We start from the raw sequence: 23485 nt of genomic DNA, 5'->3' as shown, positions 1-23485 counted from the left end.
TAGTTCCGGTGTAAGAAGGTTATCAAGTTATCCGATGATTGCTATTTCTAATACATCTTTTTATTTATTTATTTATTTTTTTGTCTTTTTGCCGTTTCTAGGGCTGCTCCCGCAGCATATAGAGGTTCCTGAGCTAGGGGTCTAATTGGAGCTGTAGCTGCCGGCCTACACCACAGCCACAGCAATGCGGAATTCGAGCCACATCTACGACCTACACCACAGCTCATGCAACGCCAGATCCTTAACCCACGGAGTAAGGCCGGGGACAGAACCCGCAACCTCATGGTTCCTAGTCGGATTCGTTAACCACTGTGCCACGACGGGAACTCCTATTTCTAATACATTTTTCTCAAATATACCCAGATTGTGAAGACTAAATGACATGACCACAGAAGAAGAAACTAAAAGTGGGTTTAAGTCATATCTTTGTTCAACATTTTCACAATGTCTGCTATTATTCTTAAAGCATTAATTTATTCCAACATATTACACATCATACCTCAGATTCATGTTCAAAAATGCACCCTTTTGTTAAGTATGTACATTATGACTATTTGTTAGTTTGTGTTGAATTTAGTTTAATGGCTCAAAACTTAGGAGCTTTGTGGTCAATTTACAATTCCTGATGACAGCCTTTTTCTGATTCCTTTATAAATAAAATATTTGTTGTTTGCATGAAGATTTTGTAGGGAAGAGAGCATCTTCCCAGACTGGAAGACAATTTCAATTTAAATACATGTTCATTTCTCTAAGGAGTGTGGTTTCAGCACTTCAATAATAAAATTCACCATTTCTTGGAATTCCCGTGGTGGCACAGCAGAAACGAATCCGACTAGGAACCATGAAGTTGTGGGTTTGATCCCTGGCCTTATCAGTGGGTTATGGATCCTGTGTTGCTGCGACCTGTGGTATGGGTTGCAGACAGGGCTCGGATCCCTCATTGCTGTGGCTGTGGCTGGGGTGTAGGCCGGCAGCTCTAGTTCCGATTAGATCCCTAGCCTGGGAACCTCCACATGTCATGGGTGCGGCCTTAAAAAGACAAAAAACAAAAAAAACAAACAAACAAACAAAAAAAACTAAACTCACCATTTCTTTAATCCTCTGACCTTTCAGAAGTTGCCTGCTTTTTAGTATTTAGAAAACAATATTCTTTACACAATGATCTACAGACACTTCACATACCTGAGAGCTCTTCCCATCGTCTCATAGTTCATGTCAGGTTTGTTTTTGTGCTTCCCCCACAACCTGGATACTGCTTTAGAATCTACCAATTTAAAAATGCCTTTTTCTCGCTGGGTCCATTTGATATATTTAGGACAAGTAGCTTTGTCCTGGAGCAGTGCCAGCAGAAACTCCCAAAGATAAATTGTGTTTCCTGAAACAAAAGCAATTTCTTTTTAACTGTCCAAAGTTTCATTTGAAAGAGCACAATAAAACACAACTATGAATATACAAACATGTTCACACTTCAGTTAGTACTGATGATAGAAGAGGAATAATTTCTAGGGTCTAATATAGATCTTTTTATTGGTCCCATATAAGAAATGTGAATGGAGTAATCCTGACAATTAGATTTGAGATGACGTCAGGAGAAAGCACTTTGAGACCATTTTTTTCAGCCTCTTTAAGAAGTATTATTACAGAGAAGAAACAGAAAAAGTATTATTACATAGAAGAACTTTGTACAAAACCCTTTAATAATTGTTCCTTTCATATTAAGAGCCAGGAGATTAGCCTTACCAATTTTCTTCAAATTTGGGCCGCAGTTATGAAACTGTAATTCTTAGACAATGTCATAAAATATCTATGAAAACCTAACACGGCTGAATTCTTTCTTCTAAGAGACTCATTAAATGAAAAGATGAGTTACTCTGACAGGTGAGTGAATGAAAATCTACACTGAATTCTTGGGCTACGTTATTACCATCTTTTTACAGAAAGAGGCAAGCGTATCTGCTAAGCGTGTGGCAGCAATGAGATCCATTTCAATTAAAGCTGGTGGGGGAGTTCCCATCTTGGCCAGTGGTTAACGAATCCGACTAGGAACCATGAAGTTGCGGGTTCGATCCCTGGCCTTGCTCAGTGGGTTAAGGATCCGGCGTGGCCGTGAGCTGTGGTGTAGGTTGCGGACTCGGAGGCTCGGATTCCGTGTGGCTGTGGCTGTGGTGTAGACGGGCGGCTATAACTCTGATTAGACCCCTACCCTGGGAACCTCCATATGCTGTGGGAGCGGCCCTAGAAAAGGCAAAAAGACAGAAAGAAAGAAAGAAAGCTGGTGGTTTCTGCTTCTAACATGCCAATATTTTAAAGCAATCAATGTTACAGTAATGATGGTCGTAGTACTTACCCTTCCCATCTTTGTTTTTCTTCTTCACAGATATGTTTGGTGTCGTGGCTGGGGAATCTGGTCGTGGAGGTTTAGTTTTTCTTCCTGAAATCAGAACAGCTCTCCATAAATATTTGCCCTCACAAGTGAGAATAGACAACTTCGCTGTTTGCAAATCCTATTTTGTCATTTACCCTACATTTCAAGGGCCCAATATTTTATATATGGAACACATATGTCTCCTAAATGCTATTTGTTAAAAGAAACATAACTTTAGTAAAAATTTAACATGAATGTAGGTTAGATCACAAACACGCAGAAAACTATACGTTGCCTCGTTTGTAAAAATGAGGTTAAGTTTAAACATTGCATTTTGTCTTTGAGGTGACAATACTGATGGTGCTTTCTTAAAACCTGGGGGAATATTCCTGATGCTGATAAAACTTGGGTTCAAAAAATAAGCTACATAGTTGTGTCTGCCTCTGGGTTATTTAAGCTTTTTAAAGTGAGAGAAGTAGGGTTTTAAACTTCTCTCTGTTCTAAATACATCTCTGCATACAGTTAGTTCTCAGATACTGGAAACAGCGCCAAATGTCTAGAGATACAAAAAGTAAGAGAGGCAAAATTCTCGTTAACCACACAGTCAAATTTTATTTTTTTGTTTGGGGGTTTTTTGTTTTTGTTTTGGGTGCACCCCTGGCATGTGGAAGTTCCCGGGCCAGGGATCAAACCTGCGCCACAGCAGCAAGCCAAGCCCCTGCAGGGACAATGCTGGATCCTTAACCTGCTACACCCCAAGGGAACTCCTTTCTTGGGTATTTTTCAACACATTTTACAATCTCATTTTTCTGTATTTCTTTCAATTTACAGCCCACAAACTATAGTTACCCCTCATCCAGTCTCTAAAGTCCACTGCAACTATCCACAACTGTAATTTGGGCAGCGTGAGTCTGAGTTAACCAACTATTCTGAAGCGGTGTTTGTGATCTTTTTTGGCCACTTTTCTAGAATTACAACTTGGCAGCAGTTTGCCTATGATTTAGGTGAAGGTGATGATGCTGTCTGAACAGACTACTGCTTTGTGTACAAAAAACAACGAAGGCTAAGCATAAACGGATACCTCTCCCCCTAATATTCTTTTTTTTTTTTTTTTTTTTTTTTGTCTTTTTGCCATTTCTTGGGCCACTCCCTCGGCATATGGAGGTTCCCAGGCTAGGGGTCCAATCGGAGCTATAGCCACCGGCCTACACCAGAGCCACAGCCACGAGGGATCCAAGCTGTGTCTGTCTGCAACCTACACCACAGCTCATGGCGACACCAGATCCTTAACCTGCTGAGCAAGGCCAGGGATCGAACCCGCCACTTCAGGGTTCCTAGTCGGATTCGTTAACCACTGCGCCACGACGGGAACTCCTCGCCCTAACATTCCTGAAGCAACCCTAACATCATCTTGCTGATCTAGATACAAGGGCGAATGCTGGGCTAACACCACAGAGGCCATACCTTGGAAAAGCAGAATCCTCAAGCTCAAGTCGCAAGGTAACCAGGCATCCCAAGACAAATGAATGGGAAAGCATCTCTGAAGTAAAGGTGAAGGCCAAGGAGAAGAGAGTCTAAAGAGTCGCTCTTTAGAGCAGGCCTTTCTTGGGACTACCAGATACATAAATGTGGAACCCAGCTGGCCGGGTACCTCAAATTCCATCACTGCAGACCCCTGCAGAGAACCTAGGCATGAGACAGACTCCTTGCGAATGGTGTTCATGGTAATAAATATTAGAAGCTAGACTTCGGTGAGCTCCTACCCTCCTACCGTTTTATTTCTGCTATTTACTGGCTTTCTCTGATAATATTTAATCCATTGTTTTCTTCCGCTAGTTTTGGTCATGGCAGATACTGTTGGGAGCCCACCCAACATCCATCCTCTCCATCAACTTCCGTACCAGTCGTGGTGGAGACGTGCATGAGCTTCACACGATTTATAGGTTAGGCGGGTATGGAAATTTTGGTGACAGTTATCTCTTCTCAGTACTTCGAACACATCCAACCCTTCCAGCCTTTACTGGGTCATAAGCTGCCAGCTCAATAATCCATCCTCTTCCAGGTAATGTAGGTTCTCCTTGGTTTGTTTCTTCTTCGTCCTTTTTTTGGCAGGGGGTTGGGGGGTAGGGGTAGACTTTGCCATGCTGCATTTCTACCGTCACACATTTAGGCCTGGATCTGTTTTAGTTATGTTACTTGCGAGTCATCATGATGGGGTTGTCATCTTGGAAAATTCTCAGTCATTATCTTTTTTTTTTTTTTTGTCTTTTTAGGGCCACACCCATGGCATATGAAGTTCCCAGGTTAGGAGTTGAATCAGAGCCTGTTGGTGCTGGCCTACACCACAGCCACAGCAACCCCAGATCCGAGCTATGTCTGCAACATGCACCACAGCTCACGGCAATGCCGGATCCTTAACCCACCGAGCGAGGCTGGGGATCAAACCCGCAACCTCACGGTTCCTAGTAGGATTCATTTCCATTGCGCCACGACGGGAACTCCTCAGTCATTATCTTTGAATATTGCCTCTTCCTCACTCTATGTATCCTCTCCTCCTTGAGCTTTGATTAAACATGTAGACTTTTCCCTTCAATCCCCACATCTCTCCCTCTTTCATAAATATATATATAATATATATTTAATATGATATCTATTAAAAGAAAAATAACTTTAGTAAAAATTTAGCATATGAGATATATATTTTATGGCCACACCTGGGACATATGGAAATTCCAGAGCCAGGGACTGAAACTGAGCCACAGCTGCCACCTCTGCCATTGCTGTGGCCATGCACGATCCTTTAACCCACTGCGCCAGGCTGGAGATCAAACCCTCACCTCTGCAGCGACATGAGCTGCTACAGCTGGATTCTTAACCCACTGTGCCACAGCAGCAACGCAATCTTTCCCATTTTTTTTTTTTTTATTCTACATCAGATCCATCCTGGGGCTCCCTAATTCCCTCTTAAGCAGGAACTAATCTGCTATTTAATCTGCTATTTACGTTATGTGTTCTCTTTGGTTCCTTATCCTGTTCTATTTGGTTCCTTTATGATATGTGTTTGTTCTACTTGGTTCCTTATCCCGTTCCTAGTCTTTCACTATCAAGTAGGATTGAGCCTTTCACTTTCTAAAAACAGCTTTATTGAGGCATAGTGGACACACAATAAACTGCTTTGTTTAAAGTTTGCGATTGTGACATATGCAGATACCTTAACTATCAAACCACCATCCCGAAAGGGCTCTGTGCCATTTCGTAATCCTTACATCTCACCTTTCCCCACCCTGCCGTGCCCAGTCCACAGACGGCCAGCCACTCATATACTTTCTGGCATTATAGATTCATTTAGTTTGTATAATTTTATATAAATAGAACCACACTTTTCTTTTTCGGCAGGAGGGAGTCTGGCTTCGTTCTCTTAGCATAATTACATGGCGATGCATCCCTTTTGTTCTATGTATTGTTGGTACATTCCATGTCATTGCTGGGTGGCCTTTTATTGGATTGGATACCCCACAAATTTGTTTATCCAGTCGACAGCCGATGGACGTCCCTCGGCGGTTTCCAGTTTGGAGCGATGGCAAATAAAGCGAAGAGCACTCATTCATGCATAAGCTTTTCCAATAAATGTATGGCTTCACCTCTTCGGGGTAAATACTGAGGAGGAGAATGGCTGGGTCATATGTTCAGTATTCATGAAGTTTCTTAAGGAATCGCCAAATTGATTTCCAAGATCATTTTCTCCATGGAGTGAGGTGAGGTAACCACAGGGCTTACCTAACTGGTTTCCTGTTTCCCAGGGATCACTGGCTTTTGCTGACATCCACTTTCTTTAGAAGTCTTTGTTTGTTTGTTTGTTCTGTTTTGCTTTGTTTTGCTTTATGGCCTATGGAGGTTTCCAGGCCAGGGGCTGAATCAAGAGCTGTAGCTGCCAGCCACAGCCACGCTAGATCCAAGCCACATCTGTGACCTACACCACGGCTTTGTTTAAAGGTAACAATTCTGACACATGTAGATACCGTCAAACCATTACAACCTTCAAGATAATGAACACGTCCTTCAGTCCCAAAAGTGCTGGATCCTTAACCCACTGAGTGAGGCCAGGGATCGAACCTTGTCCTCATGGATGCTAGTCAGGTTCGTATCCACTGAGTGAGTCCAGGGATCGAACCTGTGTCCTCATGGATGCCAGTCAGATTCGTATCCACTGAGCCACGACGGGAACTCTTTCTTTAGAATTATTTCGTCTTACAGTTTGTCTTTTTAGCTGTTTCAAATAGCAGGATAAGTCCAGGTTCTGGTTTGTTTGTTTTTTTCTTCCCCTCCAGTTTTATGGATATAGAATTGACATATTGTGTAAGTTTAAGGTGTACCTGATGATTTGATACACCTGCATATTGCAAAATGATTCCCACAGTAGGGTGAGTTAACACATCCATTACTTCACATGACAATCACTTCTTTTTTATGGGGAGAACATTTAATCTTTATTCTCTTAGAAACTTCCACAGTCACCATGCTTGTTTATCAGTTCTCAGAACCCATTCATCTTATAAGTGGAAGTTTGTACCCATTCATCTTATAAGTGGAAGTTTGTCCACTTTGATTTCCATATAAGTGGAAGTTTGTACCCTCAGTTCCTGCACTCCGCAGAAATCCCCCTTTTTCTGTCTGTTTCTATGCGTTTGGCTATTGCAGATTTCATATATAAAGGAGGGCATACGGTATTGATGTTTCTCGGGCTTATTTCACTTAGCATAATGTGCTCAGGGTCCATCCGTGTTGCTAAAAAGGTCAGGGTAGCTCTTTCTCTCATAGCTGAATAATATTCCCATCTGTGTATTTATGTATCACAGCTACTTGACCCATTTATCTGTGGATGGAGATGTGGTTGTCTCCAAATCTTGGCTACTGTGAATAAGGCCACAGTGCATATGGGAGTATAGCCATCTCTTTAATATTCTGTGTTCATTTCCATTGGATATACACCTAGAAGTGGGATTGCCAAATTGTACAGTATTTGCAGTTTTAACTTTTTGAGGAACCTCCATTCTGTTTCCTATAGTGGCTGTATCAATTTCAATTTCCACCAACAGGACAGAAAGATTCCGTTTTCTCCACATCTTTGCCAACACTCTCTTTTCTTTTTCTATGACTTTTTCTAGGCATTCTGACTGGTATGAAGTGGTACCTTATTTAGCTTTTTTTGGGGGGTGCCATACCTACAGCATATGGAAATTCCCAGGCGAGGGGTCGAATAGGAGCTGCAGCTGACAGCCTGCACCACAGCCACAGCAACGAGGAATCTGAGCTGCGGATGTGGACGTGACCTACACCACAGCTCATGGCAACATCAGATCTGTAACCCACTGAGCGAGGCCAGGGATCGAACCCGCATACTCCTTGGTACTAGTCAGGTTCGATACTGCTGAGCCACAACAGGAACTCCAATCTTACTGTAGTTTCGATTTGTACTTCCCTGATGATTAGTGTATTGAGCATCTTTTCCTTTAGAAAAACGTCTATTCAGGTCCTCTGCCCATTTTTTACTTTGTTATTTTGCTATTGAATTACATGCATTGCTTATATAATTTGGATATTACCCTCTTATCAGATATATGGTTTGCAAACATTCTCTCCCATTCTGTAATTCATCTTTTCAAGTTGTTGACTGTTTCCTTTGCTGTGCCGAAGACTTTTAGTTTAATGTAGCCCCGCTTGATGACTTCTGCTTTTTTTTTTTTTTTTTTTTTGGCTTTTGTCCTCTTAGGGCCACACCCGTGGCATATGGAAGTTCCCAGACTAGGGGTCTAACTAGAGCTGTTGCTGCCGGCCTACACCACAGCCACAGCAACACAGGATCCGAGCCCTGTCGGTGACCAACACTACAGCTCATGGCAACGCCGGATCCTTAACCCACTGAGCGAGGCCAGGGATCAAACCCGCCACTTCATGGTTCCTAGTCAGATTCGTTTCTGCTGTGCCATGACGGGAACTCCAACTTTTGCTTTTGTTGCCTGTGCTTTTGGTGTCCAAAAAATTGTTGCCAAGTCATGTTCTTTATTCCATCTTGACTAGAAGATGAAGTTTCATCTGGTATTTTTTGTAATAGTTTCACTCTTTGACCATATTTTTTATTCTCTTGCTTGAATAATGACAAATCATATTCATCGAAAGTTTCTATTTGACAGTTTTATTATCTGAGATGCTTAGCAAACTAACCTTTGGATTTTCCACGTTTGCTACTTCTCTTTCAAGAAGTATCTTATGTATTCTGTGACACTGCCATATGAGGTCACTTTCAACAGGGTTTTATTTGAAGAAATCCTGTGCAGCCGGGATTTAAATGTGCCAAAGCAGTTTTAGAAGGGCTTCACTTGGTGCCCAAAGTTACTGCCAGCCGGGACCCACTGTTAGGTTAATTACTTGGCTGGAAATTCCTACAGTCCATTATAGTTTAAAAATCTAATCATTAAACCTAGATCAGGGAAAACCTCGGATTACGAATTCTCAAAGGAAAAATTTTCTACCTAGCTGAGCCATACAAGCTTCCTTAACATCTGCCTGTGCCAATGGGTGGACTTTTCTTCCCCTTAGGGTACAGTCTTTCAAGGATCCTAGTTACTTGCTGAGGTCTTTGTCTAAAGCCCCAGGCTGCACTGGACCAAGACTACAGCATCTGCCTCTACAATAAATCTAAGCCCCTTAGACATCTAGACTGACACGTCCTTCTCAGCCCTTCAGAGCTGCTGCAGTGACCGCTCATTCTTGGTGTTGCCATTGTTTGCTCGTTTTTGGCTTTTGGAATTTCCCTTATTTTCATGTGAAGTTAGGTTACATTGTGGCTGGTGATGCCACTAATGGCGATATTAAACTCAAAATATTAAAGAAGCTGGAATTTCTCAAAAGGCAATGCAATGGAAAGATTGTCAAACTTCAGAATGTAAGTATGGTCCTAAATTTGCCAAAACTTAAACATTCCCCCTAACACATTCTCCCATTTTTCATTTCAATTACTTACGTGTTGATTTCCAACTTGTATTCTTTCCGCTGGACTCATACATTGGAATCTATGCAAGTGGTTTTCAAACTATGTTCTGCGCAAGGAAACTCACCCACCCTTACGGGCTGAGATTTTTCTGAGTTTGGATAAAAGGGTTTCGATAAAAGATTGAAGCGTTAAAAATTGGAAAATCTGGAGTTCCCGTTGTGGCTCAGGGGCGACAAACCCAACTGGTACCCATGAGGATGCGGGTTCAATCCCTGGCCTTGCTCAGTAGGTTAAAGAATCTGGTGTTGCTGAGAGCAGTGGTGTAGGGTGCAGACTCGGCTCAGATCCTGTATTGCTGTGGCTGTGGTGTAGGCCAGCAGCTATAGCTCCAATTCGACCCCTAGACTGGGAACTTCCACATGCCATGTGCGCAGCCCTAGAAAGAAAGAAAGAAAGAAAAAGTTGGAAAATTCCTTTTCTATGAGATAATCCAAATGTTTAAAAAGTATAGAATATTTTTTTTTAAGTTTTTTTTTGCTTTTTAGGGACACACCGGAGACATATGGAGGTTCCAAGGCTAGGCGTCTAATCAGAGCTACAGCTGCCAGGCTACACCACAGCCACAGCAATGCCAGTTCTGAGCCACGCCTGTGACCTACACCACAGCTCATGGCAACGCCAGATCCTTAACCCACTGAGTGAGGCCAGGGATCGAACACTCAACCTCATGGTTCCTAGCTGGATTCATTTCCGCTGCACCACGACAGGAGCTCCAAAACCGTTTTTTATTTTTGTTTTTTATTTTTTGTCTTTTTGCCATTTCTTGGGCCGCTCCCGCGGTATATGGAGGTTCCATTGCTAGGAGTCTGATCGGAGCTGTAGCTGCCAGCCTACGCCACAGCCACAGCAACGCGGGATCCGAGCCTTGTCTGTGACCTACACCACAGCTCACGGCAATGCTGGATCCTTAACCCACTGAGCAAGGGCAGGGATTGAACCCGCAACCTCATGGTTCCTAGTCGGATTCGTTAACCACTGAGCCATGACGGGAACTCCAAAAATCGTTTTTTAAAAAATGAATCTAACACAGAGAAATCTCTTGATTTCTGTTTTCACCTTCAGTTTTTTTTTTCTTACAGAAGTCTTAATTGGTATGGAAACATCCTTGAATAAAAATTCTGTTTAGATTGCACATTGAGAGTTGACTGTTGGCCTTAAACAAATAAACCACCCACCTTTCTTCTTCTTCGGTTGTTCTGGTGACGAGGGTCCTGGGGAGTGTGCAAAGGTCTCTTGAACCTGCTGAGTTTCCATCACTTCAGGAATCCCATCTAATGTGACGGATACATGGGTGATTGGCGCAATAACGTCGTCTTCGGATGAGCTAAATATATTATTATCTAATGGAAATAAAGTCAACTAATTACAATCAGCTTCGGCACAGAAATCAAAATAATGTCATAAACCCTCTCCTGTTTCTTTGGAGACTAAAGGAGGAATGCAATCTTGCCACCTAGCCCCTGCTCTTCTTTCCCCGAGCCTCAGTCAAGTCCCCGGAGTCAGTTCCAGGCTGGATTGGACTATTCGATGGCTTCCTTACTGGACGTTCTCTCCCCAGTCTATCTGGTCGCTCTTCTTCACACTGAGGCTACTGTCTTTCTCTGGAACCAAAGTCTGACCTGCCCATGTCATTCTTCTCCACAGTAACTTTACACCCCGGAAATCAGAAAGGAAAATAACATTGACGTATCTTCCCACCGTCTACAAGGGAAAGACGGTAAGAACCACCCCAACTCCAGAGCCACTAGAAACATCCACCATCTACCACCCGCCATGAAGCTTACACTTCAGCTATGCCCACGCATGTTTAAGCTCAAATATTTCGTTTAAAAACATAAAACAGGAGTTCCCGTCATGGCTCAGTGGTTCACGAATCCGACTAGGAACCATGAAGTGGGGGGTTCGATCCCTGGCCTTGCTCAGTGGGTTAAGGATCCGGCATTGCCGTGACCTGTGGTGTAGGTCCCAGATGCGGCTCGGATCCCGAGTTGCTGTGGCTCTGGTGTAGGCTGGTGGCTGCAGCTCCAATTGGACCCCTAGCCTCGGAACCTCCATGTGCCACGGGAGCAGCTCAAGAAAAGGCAAAAAGACAAAAAAAATAAATAAATAAATAAAATAAATAAATAAAATAAAAAAAATAAAACAAAAAAAGGTCTGTGTCTTTGGATAAGCCAATCCTTCCACCCTGAATGCCCTTTCTTGTCTCCTCTAGCCCATGACAAGCTTATCTGTCATTTACAGCCCAGGTCAAAACATCCCCTTCCTAAAGCCTGTCTCTGGTGTTCTTGGCTAGATTACTTTCCCCTTCCAGAACACTCTGCTATCCCTCTCATGGCCTTGATTTTGGGCCTTCACAGTTATTTACATAAGTAGCGGTCTTCAAAACCCAACTGCAAGCTTGAGAAAAGAAATCATTATCTGTTCATTTCGATATCCTGTTATTGCCTAATACACTGCAGTATAGAGAAAATATTCAGTAAGCAGCTTGAATTGATTTAATAATAATTAACTATGAGTTGTAATGACATTCTTGTCAGAAAAGCCCACAGGAGAACATAGATTTAAAAGCAGATCAATAGGAGTTCCCGTCATGGCTCAGTGGTAACAAATCAGACTGGGATCCATGAGGACTCAGGTTTGATCCCTGGCCTCACTCAATGGGTTATGGATCCGGTGTTGCTGTGAGCTGTGGTGTGGGTCACAGACAAGGTGGGGATCCTGCGTTGCTGTGGCTGTGGTGTAGACTGGCAGCTATAGCTCCGATTTGACCCCTAGCCTGGGAACTTCCATATGCCACGGATGCGGCCCTAAAAAGATGACAATGACAACAAGAAGATCAACAAATGTGTCAGAGTAACAACAAAGCTCTACTATATAGCACAGGGAACTACATTCAATATCTTGTAATACTTATAATAAAAAAAATCTGAAGAAGAATGTGTGTGTGTGTATATACACACATATACATGCAGATATATGTATGCATGTTTAAACCATTTTGCTGCACGCGTAAAACACAACATTGTAAATTAACTATATTTCAATTTTAAAATGGTTATACAAGTTAAAAATACATGTGGCACAGAATTTGATGCCATGGAGTGTTAGAAAACTTTTCAATGGATTTTTCTTTCCTGTTCATTGATATATCTATAGAGACCACTAAGTATGATAGTTCAGGCCCGAAATACCCTAATCCTTCATCCATGAGATCAAGAGAGGGAATGCTGCAAAATCTGCTATTTGACAACTAAATTACTTTTTCATTCCTAAAGTCCTCGCACTCCAAATTAAAAAAAAAAAAAAAAAAAAAACACCTTTTCTAGCTGAACATTTTAGCAAAGTTGCCTCCACTACTGCTGTAAAATGTACACAGGACCATAAAAATACAAAAACTATTCTCTGGTCCCTTGATATTTACCATCTAATACAGAGAAAATGACAAGAGTTTTCTTTCTTGCTTTTTTTTTTTTAAGTGCCACACCTGAGGCATATGAAAGTTCCCAGGCTAAGGGTCCAATCAGAGCTACAGCTGCCGGCCTCCACCACAGCCACAGCCACGCCGGATCAAGCCGCGCCTGCAACCTACCCCACAGCCCACGGCAACCAGATCCTCAACCCACTGAGCGAGGCCAGGGATCGAACCCGAGTCCTCATGGATCCTAGTCGGGCTCGTTAACCGCTGAGCCACGGAACTCCAGACCCGAGCTTTCCAAAGCACACACACATGAACAGTCATGGCACAACCACTCACTGAAGCGCTTTTCATCCAGCATGGGGCCAGGAGAGTCCATATTGAGGAGCGCCTCCGCAGCCTCGATGGTCTCAATGGTTTCATCCCCATTATGACAGGAAGCTTCAACTACAATACATTTAAAGAGAAAACAGAATTAGCCGCAAGACAGCTGTGGTTCTAAAGGCACAGGGAGTTCCCTCCAGTGGTTAGGATTCGGTGCTTTCACCGCTGCCGCCTGGGTTCAATCCTTGGTCTGGGAACCGAGACCCCACATCCAGCTGCTTTGGGCCGAGGCCAAAAAAACAAAAAAAATGAGTCACCCTCTTCAACATTCCTTCATACTTTGGTTTATGCCCATGGTTTCTATCAGCGTATAAAGTCTATACTGAAAATGCCTATTTCTCATTTTAAAAACCTTGCAAGTTGTGGGGGTTTTATTAGAAACAACCACAAAACCTCTGCAGGATGCTGGGAGGTAAAAGAGGACAAGCAAAAAAGAACTTAGACTCTCGAGGGAAAACATGAGGCACGTCTCTGATCATTCATGTATTTTCAAGAATGTTAAACTAAGATGTCACTGAGCAGGTGGTGCCGCTTCTGTTGACTCCACCCTTGAAAACGACTTGGCTGCTTGTCTTCAGCCTGCTTCAGCTCTGATGCGGATTCCAATCCTCTTATTCCTAATAGGAAGGAATGTGGGTCTCTGGTCATTTCCGACTCGTCTTCCGTTCCTCTATAATTAGAGAATTGTCACCATCTCCAAAAGTTTTAGTCGCAGTCACATAAACACCCCTTGAGACTTAGACTCTTCTGGTACCTTTCTTCTCTAGTATGTAGCACAGACCACTAAGTCCTCTGTGAACTGGGCATAGCCCAAGATTTTCTTTTTTCTTTTCAATGCTCTTTAAAGATATTAAAAGACAGGAGGAGTTCCTGTTGTGGCTCAGCGGGTTAAGAACCCGACGAATGTCCATGAGGATGAGGGTTCGATCTCTGGCCTCACTCGGTGGGTTAAAGGATCTGACGTTGCCATGAGCTGCGGTGTAGGCAGAAGACACGGCTCGGATCTCATATTGCTGTGGCTGTGGTGGAGGCAGGCGGTTACAGCTCCCATTTGAACCCTAGCCTGGGAATCTCCATATGCCATGGGTGCAGCCCTAAAAAGACAAAATAAAATAATAAAATAAAATAAAATACAAATGAATATCAATCCAAGTACATACAAGACACTGACATTTTTCTGCATCCCAGACAGATGTCCAAAATAGCTGTACCATCAATTCCTTAGATGGTTTTAGCCCTCAGTTCTAGGATCAGGATCAAGAAACTGAAGAGCTACAAATGCTCTCCCTTCCTGGATAAATTCAAGTTTCTAGAATGTGATATTTATCATCCATAATCCTTTATACTTACTTGCTGTATTTTCCCCTCAGTATTTGTGAAAAAAAATACATATTTTTTGAAGTCTGACTGTGTGTGTGTGTGTGTGTGTATAATCACATATCATTATCTATATTATATATATAATCACGATTTTCAGATTCAGGGTTGGACTGACAGCATATAACTCAATGAAAATAAGCCTTTTGATTTTACAAAAGGTTAGAAAGTAAACGTAATCATAGTACTTGATGTAAAAGTTCTTTTTTCTCAACCAAATGAATGAAAATGATCATTTATAACTGTTCTCTCCCTATTCCTATTCAATCCAGAGAGGCGAGAAAATCATTTTCCTTTTATTATAACCAGATTTCCAAGAAATGTGTAGTTCTTTGAAATTAACCTTAACTTTCCATTACAATAGGTAACATTTATAATCCTAAATATTTCCTAAACAGTTCACACTCTCTTTAGACTGCAGATTTTCAAGAACCTATAAAATTTCTCAGGGATTCTAAATTTCCAGTTGGCAAAGATACTCAACATCTATCACTCTTAAATAACTGTACAAGGAAAAGCGGAAGATACAAGAGCATGACATGTGACCTTTTTGCTACCTAGGTACAACTATACTTTTGGTAACCTACACTTAAGATACTGCCTAAGAAAATAACAGAGGGAGTTCCCGTCATGGCGCAGTGGAAATCTGACTAGGAACCATGAGGTTGCGGGTTCGATCCCTGGCCTTACTCTGTGGATTAAGGATCTGGCGTTGCCATGAGCCGTGGTGTAGGTCGCAGACTTGGCTCGGCTCTGATGTTGCTGCGGCTGTGGTGTAGGCCGGCAGCTCTAGCTCCAGTTCAACCCTTAGCCTGTGACCCTCCATATGCTGCAGGTACAGCCCAAAAAACCAAATAAAGAAAAAAGGAAAAAAAAAATGAGATAATTATTAGTCTATATCATTAGAAAAGAAAATGCGTAACAGCAGAAGATTATTATAATAACAGCCTATCAATTAATCTGGCTTACATAAATGGATTAATCTGGCTGACTGCTTTCCCAGGGGAGGAGTCCCATGTTAGGAATATGGAAGGCACGGACTGCGGAAGGAGCTGAGAACTGGGAGGATTCCTGAATGATGCCCAGATAATTCCCGATCGTGGGTCATACACTACTCAGCTACCTCTCACTTAGGGAGAAACTCCCCACAAAGAACACTTTCCCCTATAAAATAATGGCTGACACTGCAAGTCCCCACAAGCTGCCAGGCCGGAAGGGAACCTCCTTCTTCCAGATGTGAAAGATGTATCTGCAGAATTCCAACCTCCCGGGCTTGATTCCTCCAGCTGGGATCTTTGAACCCAAATATCTACAGATCACAAGAACAAGGCACAAGAAGACAGCCAATACAGAAAGAGGCAAGGATGTTAATCTAGCCTGGGTTTTCCCTAACAACAAATTTTTTTTTTTTTTTTTTTTTTGGTCTTTTTTGTCTTTCTAGGGCTGCACCCATGGCACATGGAGGTTTCCAAGCTAGGGGTAGAATCAGAGCTGTGGCTGCCAGCCTACACCACAGTCACAACCATGCCAGATCTCCGAGCTGCGTCTGCGACCTACACCACAGCTCACAGCCACGTCAGATCCTTAACCCACTGAGCAAAGCCAGGAATCGAACCTGCAACCTCATGGTTCCCAGTCATATTCGTTTCCACTGCGCCACGACAGGAACTCCCCTAACAGCAATTTAACCCTTCTGGAGTCTTCCTCTTTCAAAGGCTTTACACTTTTCCCCTCAGGCCAGGGCTCACATTTCTGAGTCACCACAAAAAGCACTCTAGAATAAACCTGAATAGATTTTTGCATATGAGTTGCACAAAACAATGAGGAGATAGTCACAGCCTTCATTAGGAGCCTATTTTCCCTAATTGGAATGAAAAATAAAGCAATTTTAATTATATACTCTAATCAAAGCAAAAGCTTCACAGTCTAATTCTTTCATAAAAGTTGAAACCAGAAAAGATAAATCAGCTTATTCAGTTGTAAATATTACAGTATATAGACAATACCATGATCACATCTTTTAAAAATGAATTATGCTGTAACTCAGATATCCATTTAATACTGAAACTTCTCTGCCTCAGGTTTTTTTTTTTTTTTTTTTTTTTTTTTCAAGTTACTGGCATGGACTTCTCTCAGGGGCACATCAGGTTAAGGATCCGGTGTTGTCACTGCTGTGGCTTGGGTCACTGTTGCCGTATGAGTTTGAGCCCTGGCCTGGGAACTTTGACAAGCCAAGGGCACAGCCCAAAAAAAAAAAAAAAAAAAAAAAAAGTTGCAGTGGTATGGTATGTACCTTCCCTTTTTTTTTTTTTTTTTCTTTTCTTTTCATTTGTGCTGTTTATCTTAGGAGAAACAGGGTCATCTGTTTGTAGTTTCCCACATTTTAGACTTCGCCGATTTTATCTGTGTGGTGTCATTTACCACATCCCCCTCCCCGCCCTATGCTTTTCCTGTAAACTGGTGGTTGTATCTAGAAGATTGATTTGATTCACATTCAACTTGAGGGTGAGAATACTTCAAAGGCAATGATGTGTGAGTCTCTGTGCCTCTTGAAAGGAGGTAGTTTTCCTCCAGTGCTGCTGGACTGAGAATCAGGTTCAGGCCTCGTCAGCCTGATCTACCCACTATAAAATGCTCCATCAGCCTTTCGCCTAATGCCCTAGATTCACTCCTTCGGAAGGGATTCCTGGACGGTGATAATTCTCATCACATCATTCCTCCAGCACTTATTAACTAGAATTCTCTATAAAAACGAACTTACGGTCACCAACCATCTGGTTACTCTGAGCCACAGTTCATGTCGCAAAGGCAAATTCAATGCTTGGTTTTTTTTTTTCTGCTATTTACTGGTTTTCAGAATAATAAATGGGATCTTTCGAAAGGGACCACTGAGTCAAAAGATGTGTATTAGTTTTACCTTTCTTTTTTTATTTATTTGTCTTTTTTTTAGGGCCACACCCATAGCATATGGAGGTTCCCAGGCTGGGGGTGGGGGGTCAAATCAGAGCTGTAGCTGCTGGCCTACGCTCAGAGCCCTCATGCCTTAGGGAGAAATTCTGTAATGCTTCTCCCATTTGTGGTTCACCCACTCAGGGGGGGTATGGGTCTTGGCTCCACCACATCTCTGTCCTCCTACCCGTCTCCTTTTGGGTCCTTCTTTACATCTTCAGTTGCAGATGATCTTTTCGGCTAGTTTCTGGTTTTTCTCATCAATGGCTGCTCTATAAATAACTCTGCAGCTTGGGTGTGCCCGTAGGAGGAGGTGAGCTCAGAGTTTCCGAGTCTGCCATCTTGGCCACTCCCTCCTCTAAAACCCAGAGCTTTCAATACCTGCATCTTTTTTTTTTCTTCAATTTTTAATGTTTTAAATTTTTTAATGCGTGTTATCTTATTATAATGTCTCCATAATAGATCAGCTATGATCTGGCAGCTAATTAAAATCTACTCACACTAGGGACAGAAAGCACTGATACTATAATAACTTAGGCAACAACTCATTAGAGACCCTGAAAATATTATGAATTACTAAAAATTAGGTTTGACCTGATATAAGTAGACAAAAGTATGAAAGAACGAACACATAATAGTATTTTTTTTTTTTTTTTGTCTTTTTGCCATTTCTTGGGTGGGCTGCTCCTGCAGCATATGGACGTTCCCAGGCTAAGGGTCTAATCTGAGCTATAGCTGCCAGCCTACGCCAGAGCCACAGCAACGCAGGATCCGAGCTGCGTCTGAAACCTACACCACAGCTCACAGCAACAGTGGATCCTTAACCCACTGAGCAAGGCCAGGGATCGAACCCACAACCTCATGGTTCCTAGTCGGATTCGTTACCACTGAGCCATGAAGGGAACTCCATAGTATCTTTTTCAAAGAGAAGATTTACCAGTGAATGTATTCATCATGGTTACCTTCCATTCGTGGAAATACAAAACTTCCAGCATTTAAGGAAATGATTTCACTTTCAGATCCTCAAGCTGGTAATAGAAGAGGAATCGCCACATACTCAGAGCTCACAGTCAAACCCTTTTAAAAAATTTTGGGAGCTCCCGTTGTGGCGCAGTGGTTAACGAATCCAACTAGGAACCATGAGGTGGCGGGTTCGATCCCTGGCTTTGCTCAGTGGGTTAAGGATCCGGCGTTGCCATGAGCTGTGGTGTAGGTCGCAGACGCGGCTCGGATCCCGCGCTGCTGTGGGTAGGCCAGCGGCTAGAGCTCCAATTCAACCTCCATATGCCACAGCAATCGGCCCTAGAAAAGGGAAAAAAAAAAAAAAAAAAAAAAAAAAAAAGCCCAGCATATAAACAGAGAAAAGTGGTTTAACATCATTATACATTTTTTAGGTTAAGATTTATATCAAACTTGATATGAGGAATTCCCATTGTGGCATAGCAGTAACGAACCCAACCAGTATCCATGAGGCCTCAGGTTCGATCCTTGGCCTTCCTCAGTGGGTTAAAGATCTAGTGTTGCTATGAGCTGTGGTGTAGGTCACAGAAGTGGCTTGGATCCCACGTTGCTGGATCCGGCACAGGCTGGCAGCTGCAACTCTGATTTGACCCCTAGCCTGGGAAACTCCATATGCTGCAGGGGTGGCCCTAAAAAAATAAATAAATAAATAAATAAAAAATAAAGAGTTGATGTGAGATAAATCAATGACAAAAATAAAAATATCTGGATGAACACGAAAATTTGAAACGAGGGGTTAGAGATGAGAGGTGCCACCTAATATCAGCCTCAAGTTCATAAAAATAGTTCAACCTTTTTCTTATTGAAAATTTCAAACAGAACCAAAATTATGGGACATAATACAATGAATTCTCACATATCCATCCTCAGTATCAACCATTTTCCATTTATGGTCAATCTTCTTTCACCCATACTCCAATTACTGCCCATGGTCCCCTCACACACACCCTGACCCCCAGGGTTCTTTTGAAGGAATTTATGCCACCGTATTTTATCTCTAAGTATTTGAGCATATGTATCTAAAAGATAAAGAATCTAACACATTGCTATTGCCTTACCTAAAAAGAATAACAATATTCCTTAGTATCACCTGAAGTGCTACCTAGGGCTCATAATTACAGTTCACAAACTATCCCCATTACCACCTTCCCTGAATTTTCTCAAAAGTACACTACCCCCTCTTCCCCACTCTGGACTAAGGAAGGCTACAGAATCCTTTGCTTTCTCATGACATGACTCAAACAAGTATGGAAGAGTCAAACAAAAGCTCAGGATAGAAGATAAGAAAGGCCAGAGAGAAGAAACATGCAAATAGCAAATCTGATTTTCAAGATATGGCTTATTCTCTGGACCCACTCCATACTAGTTCTATTTGCGAGGAAGGAAGGAGCTTGTCTGTATCTTGTCGTCAGTCTGAGAAAGTGAAGCACGGAAAAGGAAAAAGTAATTCCTTTTCCTATAGACCCAAGATCTGCTTGCCTAGTCTCTATTTCTCTTCTGAGGATCAATATCTTTCCTTGATGATGAAAACCAGGAATAAACACCCCTTCAGGGGAGGCCCTGGTTCCTAAAGCACAGAGAATGCAGCCTTACCCTACAGCATCAGGAAGGTAGATCAGGAGTTCCTGCTGTGGCTCAGTGGTTAATGAATCTGACTAGGAACCATGAGGTTGTGGGTTCGATCCCTGGCCTTGTCCCGTGGGTTAAGGATCCGGTGTTGCTGTGACCTGTGGTGTAGGTCGCAGACACGGCTCCGATCCCACATTTCTGTGCCTATGGCACAGGCCAGCGGCTACAGCTCTGATTAGACCCCTGGCCTGGGAACCTCCATATGCTGCAGGTGCGGCCCTAGAAAAGTACAAAAAAAGAAAAAAGAAAGTATATCAGAATACACTGCTAAAACCCCACTAGCTATACAACACATATGCACAGTCGTGGTCATTCTCTTACACAAAACACAAAGATCACAGTCAGCAATGACTAGAAACCTCTAATCTGATTGATATAATTCCCTTACTGATAAGGGAGAAACAAATCTTGATTTGTCAAAAACAAATTTCATGGGCAGCTCTGAACAAAAAAAAAGTGAATATATGAGAACATGCTTTGTTAAAAATAAAAGGACAATACAAAAACTAAGTGCTGTTGGTCAGTGTTACTAGTGGGGGCTCAGTCACTGGGTGTGTGACCTTAAGCCAATCATTTAATTTAGCTTCTCTAATTTCAGTTTGCTTTTACTTCTGTGAGAATTAAATAAGGTACTAAAAAAAAAAATCTACTATGTTAACATGATACACTCAGAAGGAGACAATGCCATTTTAGTGGTATGCTTGCCTAAAATGCATCTCATTCCAATCATGAAAAAAACATCACAGAAATAAAAGTGAGAGGCATTCTACAGTGTAAGCCTCTACTCCTCCTAAGTGTCAAGGATATAAGAGACAAGGCAAGAGAGAGAAACTGCTATAGACTGGAAGAGACTAGGAGAAAAAATACCTACTTATTGCAATGTGAGAGTCTAGACAGCATTTTAGGACAGAAAAAGCACGTTAGTGCGAAATGGACAGAATATGAATCAAGTCCAGGTTTAGTTGATACACTATTGTGACTAATGTTAATTTCTGGTTTTTAACTGAAGGATAAATATTCAAAGAATCTTTGCTTCCAAATAATTCATTTCTACGACACCTCCAACATCTCTGGCCAAGATGTATGTGAACGTAAATATATAAAAATACAAATGTGTGTACCAGTTTCTAAAGCTGATGAAAAAAGCACCACCTCCACACTTACATAGTGAGCCTTTCAGTTTGAAATATCCCAGCAGTTCTGACTGAACAAATCTTCTTTGAACCCCAGCACCTTATCTGACATTTGGGTCATGGCCTCCTAGTTTGCTTCCTGCAGTAGCAATAACAAAAGAACTCTCCTCTCTTTTGCCCTACAAACAACTTCTTGGTAATCAGCAGTACGGAGCTAGGCATAAAAAGAGTGTTCAGGGGGCATGAGATGAAGAAAGTTGGTCTGCTTGCTCTTACACACCTATTTTGTCACATTCATCTCTGCACATTCAGGAGATGCACAGAATATGGGCAGGGAGCAAGCACCGCGAAGCACAGGCAGATGAGAAGGAAAACGCCACTTCCTTCGCTCTGCAGGGCTCTAGCTTCTACGGGTAATGGAGCTGCTCAAAACCAGTTCAGAAAGTTCCCCTTGTGGCTCAGCAGGTTAAGACCCCAACGATAGCATCCATGAGGATACAGGGTTGATCCCTGGCCTTGCTCAATGGGTGAAAGGAGCCGGGGTGGCCGTGAGCTGCGGTTTAGGTGGCAGATGTGGCTCGGATCTGGCAGATGCCGAGTTGCCGCGCGGCTTGTGATGTAGGCCGGCAGCCACAGCTCCAATTCGACCCCTAGCCTGGGAACTTCCGTATGCCGCGGGCGTGGACCTAAAAAGGCGCATGCGCACGCACACCACGCACGCACGCACATACGGAAAAGTTAGGAACGGTGAACATCCGCTCCAAATCACAGGGCTCAGCCACTGCTTCAAGCCATGCGGAAGGAAGGTGCTGCTGGAGGCCCACGCACCTGTCAGGGTGATGTCATCGTCATCCTCATCGATGATTTCCTCCTCAGCCACATCCAGGGAGCTCTCGGTAATCATGTCATTGGGCTCCTCCACACAGGCCAGACCCGCGTAGCTATTGAGAATGTCAGCACCAGGAACATGTTCCACAATGACGGCAGGAAAGATAGCTGGGTCACCAAGCTAGGAGGGGTGAGGGGGGGAAAAAAGAATGAACAAAATGTTGCCTTTGTTACATACAACCCCAATGATTTCATACTAGACATCGGTGCAATTTTTACATCATCAGCGCCTTGCATTTTGACACTCCTTCTGGGCGACACGGAATAGGTATCTACTAAGACCAAAGATAGTTTCATTATCAATCTTGGGTTTTAACAACCAAGTTTTCATTGGGAAGTTCAGCAGAAACAGCCTTTGAAAGCACATTCAGCTAAAAACGCTAGTATCCTTAATGCATAAGGGGCATACAAGTGAAATGTACAATTAAAGACAATGGCAACCAAAGTTTTTTTGACAGAAAAAAAAAAAATCTGTGAGTTTAGCAGACATGAAGCTATCTTGGCGCACAGGCCGGGTTTAGCAACTGCTTTTGATTCAGATGGGAAAATTAACTTTCGTTTTCTCTCCGGAACTTTAGAACTGGAAGGATCCTTAAAATGTAATCCATTATCAGACACAACTTAGAATAGATATACAAGGAGATCCTGCTGAATAGCACTGAGAAGTTTGTCTAGATACTCATGTTGCAACAGAACAAAGGGTGGGGAAAAAAAATGTAATTGTAATGTATACATGTAAGGATAACCTGACCCCCTTGCTGTACAGTGGGAAAATAAAAAAATTTAAAAAAAAATGTAATCCAGTCCAACCACCTCCTTTGACAGATGAAGAAACTGACTCAGAGAGGTAAAGATTTTAACAGCCTACTCAAAAATCAGTTCGTTGGTCATGAAAAAACTCAATGTTAAAAGTGAAAACCAAATAAAAAGTTTTTGAATGTATCTAAGTTTAAATGAATCATAATACCATGTAACCAGGACTATTCATAGAATAATTACTTTTCAAATATAGTAAAAATGCTGACATTTATCAACTTATTATTTATTTATTTATTTTGCTTTTTAGGGCCACACCCGTAGCACAAGGAAGCTCGAAGGCCAGGGGTCGAACCAGAGCCACGGCCGCCGGCCTAGGCCACAGCAACAGCAATGCAGCATCCAAGCAACGTCTGCGACCCACGCCACAGCTCACGGCAACGCCAGATCCCTAACCCACTGAGCAAGGCCAGGGATCAACCCCATGGGTCCCCAGTCAGATTCGTTTCCGCTGTGCC

The 23485-nt window shown here is 42.5% G+C and overlaps 1 protein-coding gene across 7 annotated transcripts in view; it reads right to left on the bottom strand.

Moving 5' to 3' along the window:
• ELF1 (E74 like ETS transcription factor 1) overlaps positions 1–23485 on the bottom strand; it is a 122454-nt gene that overhangs the window by 9120 nt on the left and 89849 nt on the right. For 3 of the 7 annotated variants that reach the window (XM_021065635.2, XM_021065634.2, XM_003130998.7), the window contains exons 3-7: positions 22152–22332; positions 13171–13278; positions 10592–10756; positions 2348–2431; positions 1183–1375 (exon numbers count right to left, since the gene is read on the bottom strand). In XM_021065635.2, the coding sequence (XP_020921294.2) occupies positions 1183–1375; positions 2348–2431; positions 10592–10756; positions 13171–13278; positions 22152–22332 (731 nt within the window). Of the gene's footprint in view, positions 1–1182; positions 1376–2347; positions 2432–10591; positions 12193–12297; positions 12731–13170; positions 13279–22151; positions 22333–23485 lie in introns of those variants that run through there. The other 4 variants (XM_021065638.2, XM_021065637.2, XM_005668448.4 and 1 more) reach the window with 2 other exon arrangements.

Source organism: Sus scrofa, chromosome 11, assembly GCF_054392235.1.
Source record: "Sus scrofa isolate SSC_HxYL_T2T_F1_AM1 chromosome 11, Sscrofa_HxYL_maternal_Yorkshire_Landrace_v2.0, whole genome shotgun sequence".
NCBI lineage: Eukaryota > Metazoa > Chordata > Mammalia > Artiodactyla > Suidae > Sus > Sus scrofa.
This window is presented reverse-complemented; position numbering and strand designations above follow the sequence as displayed.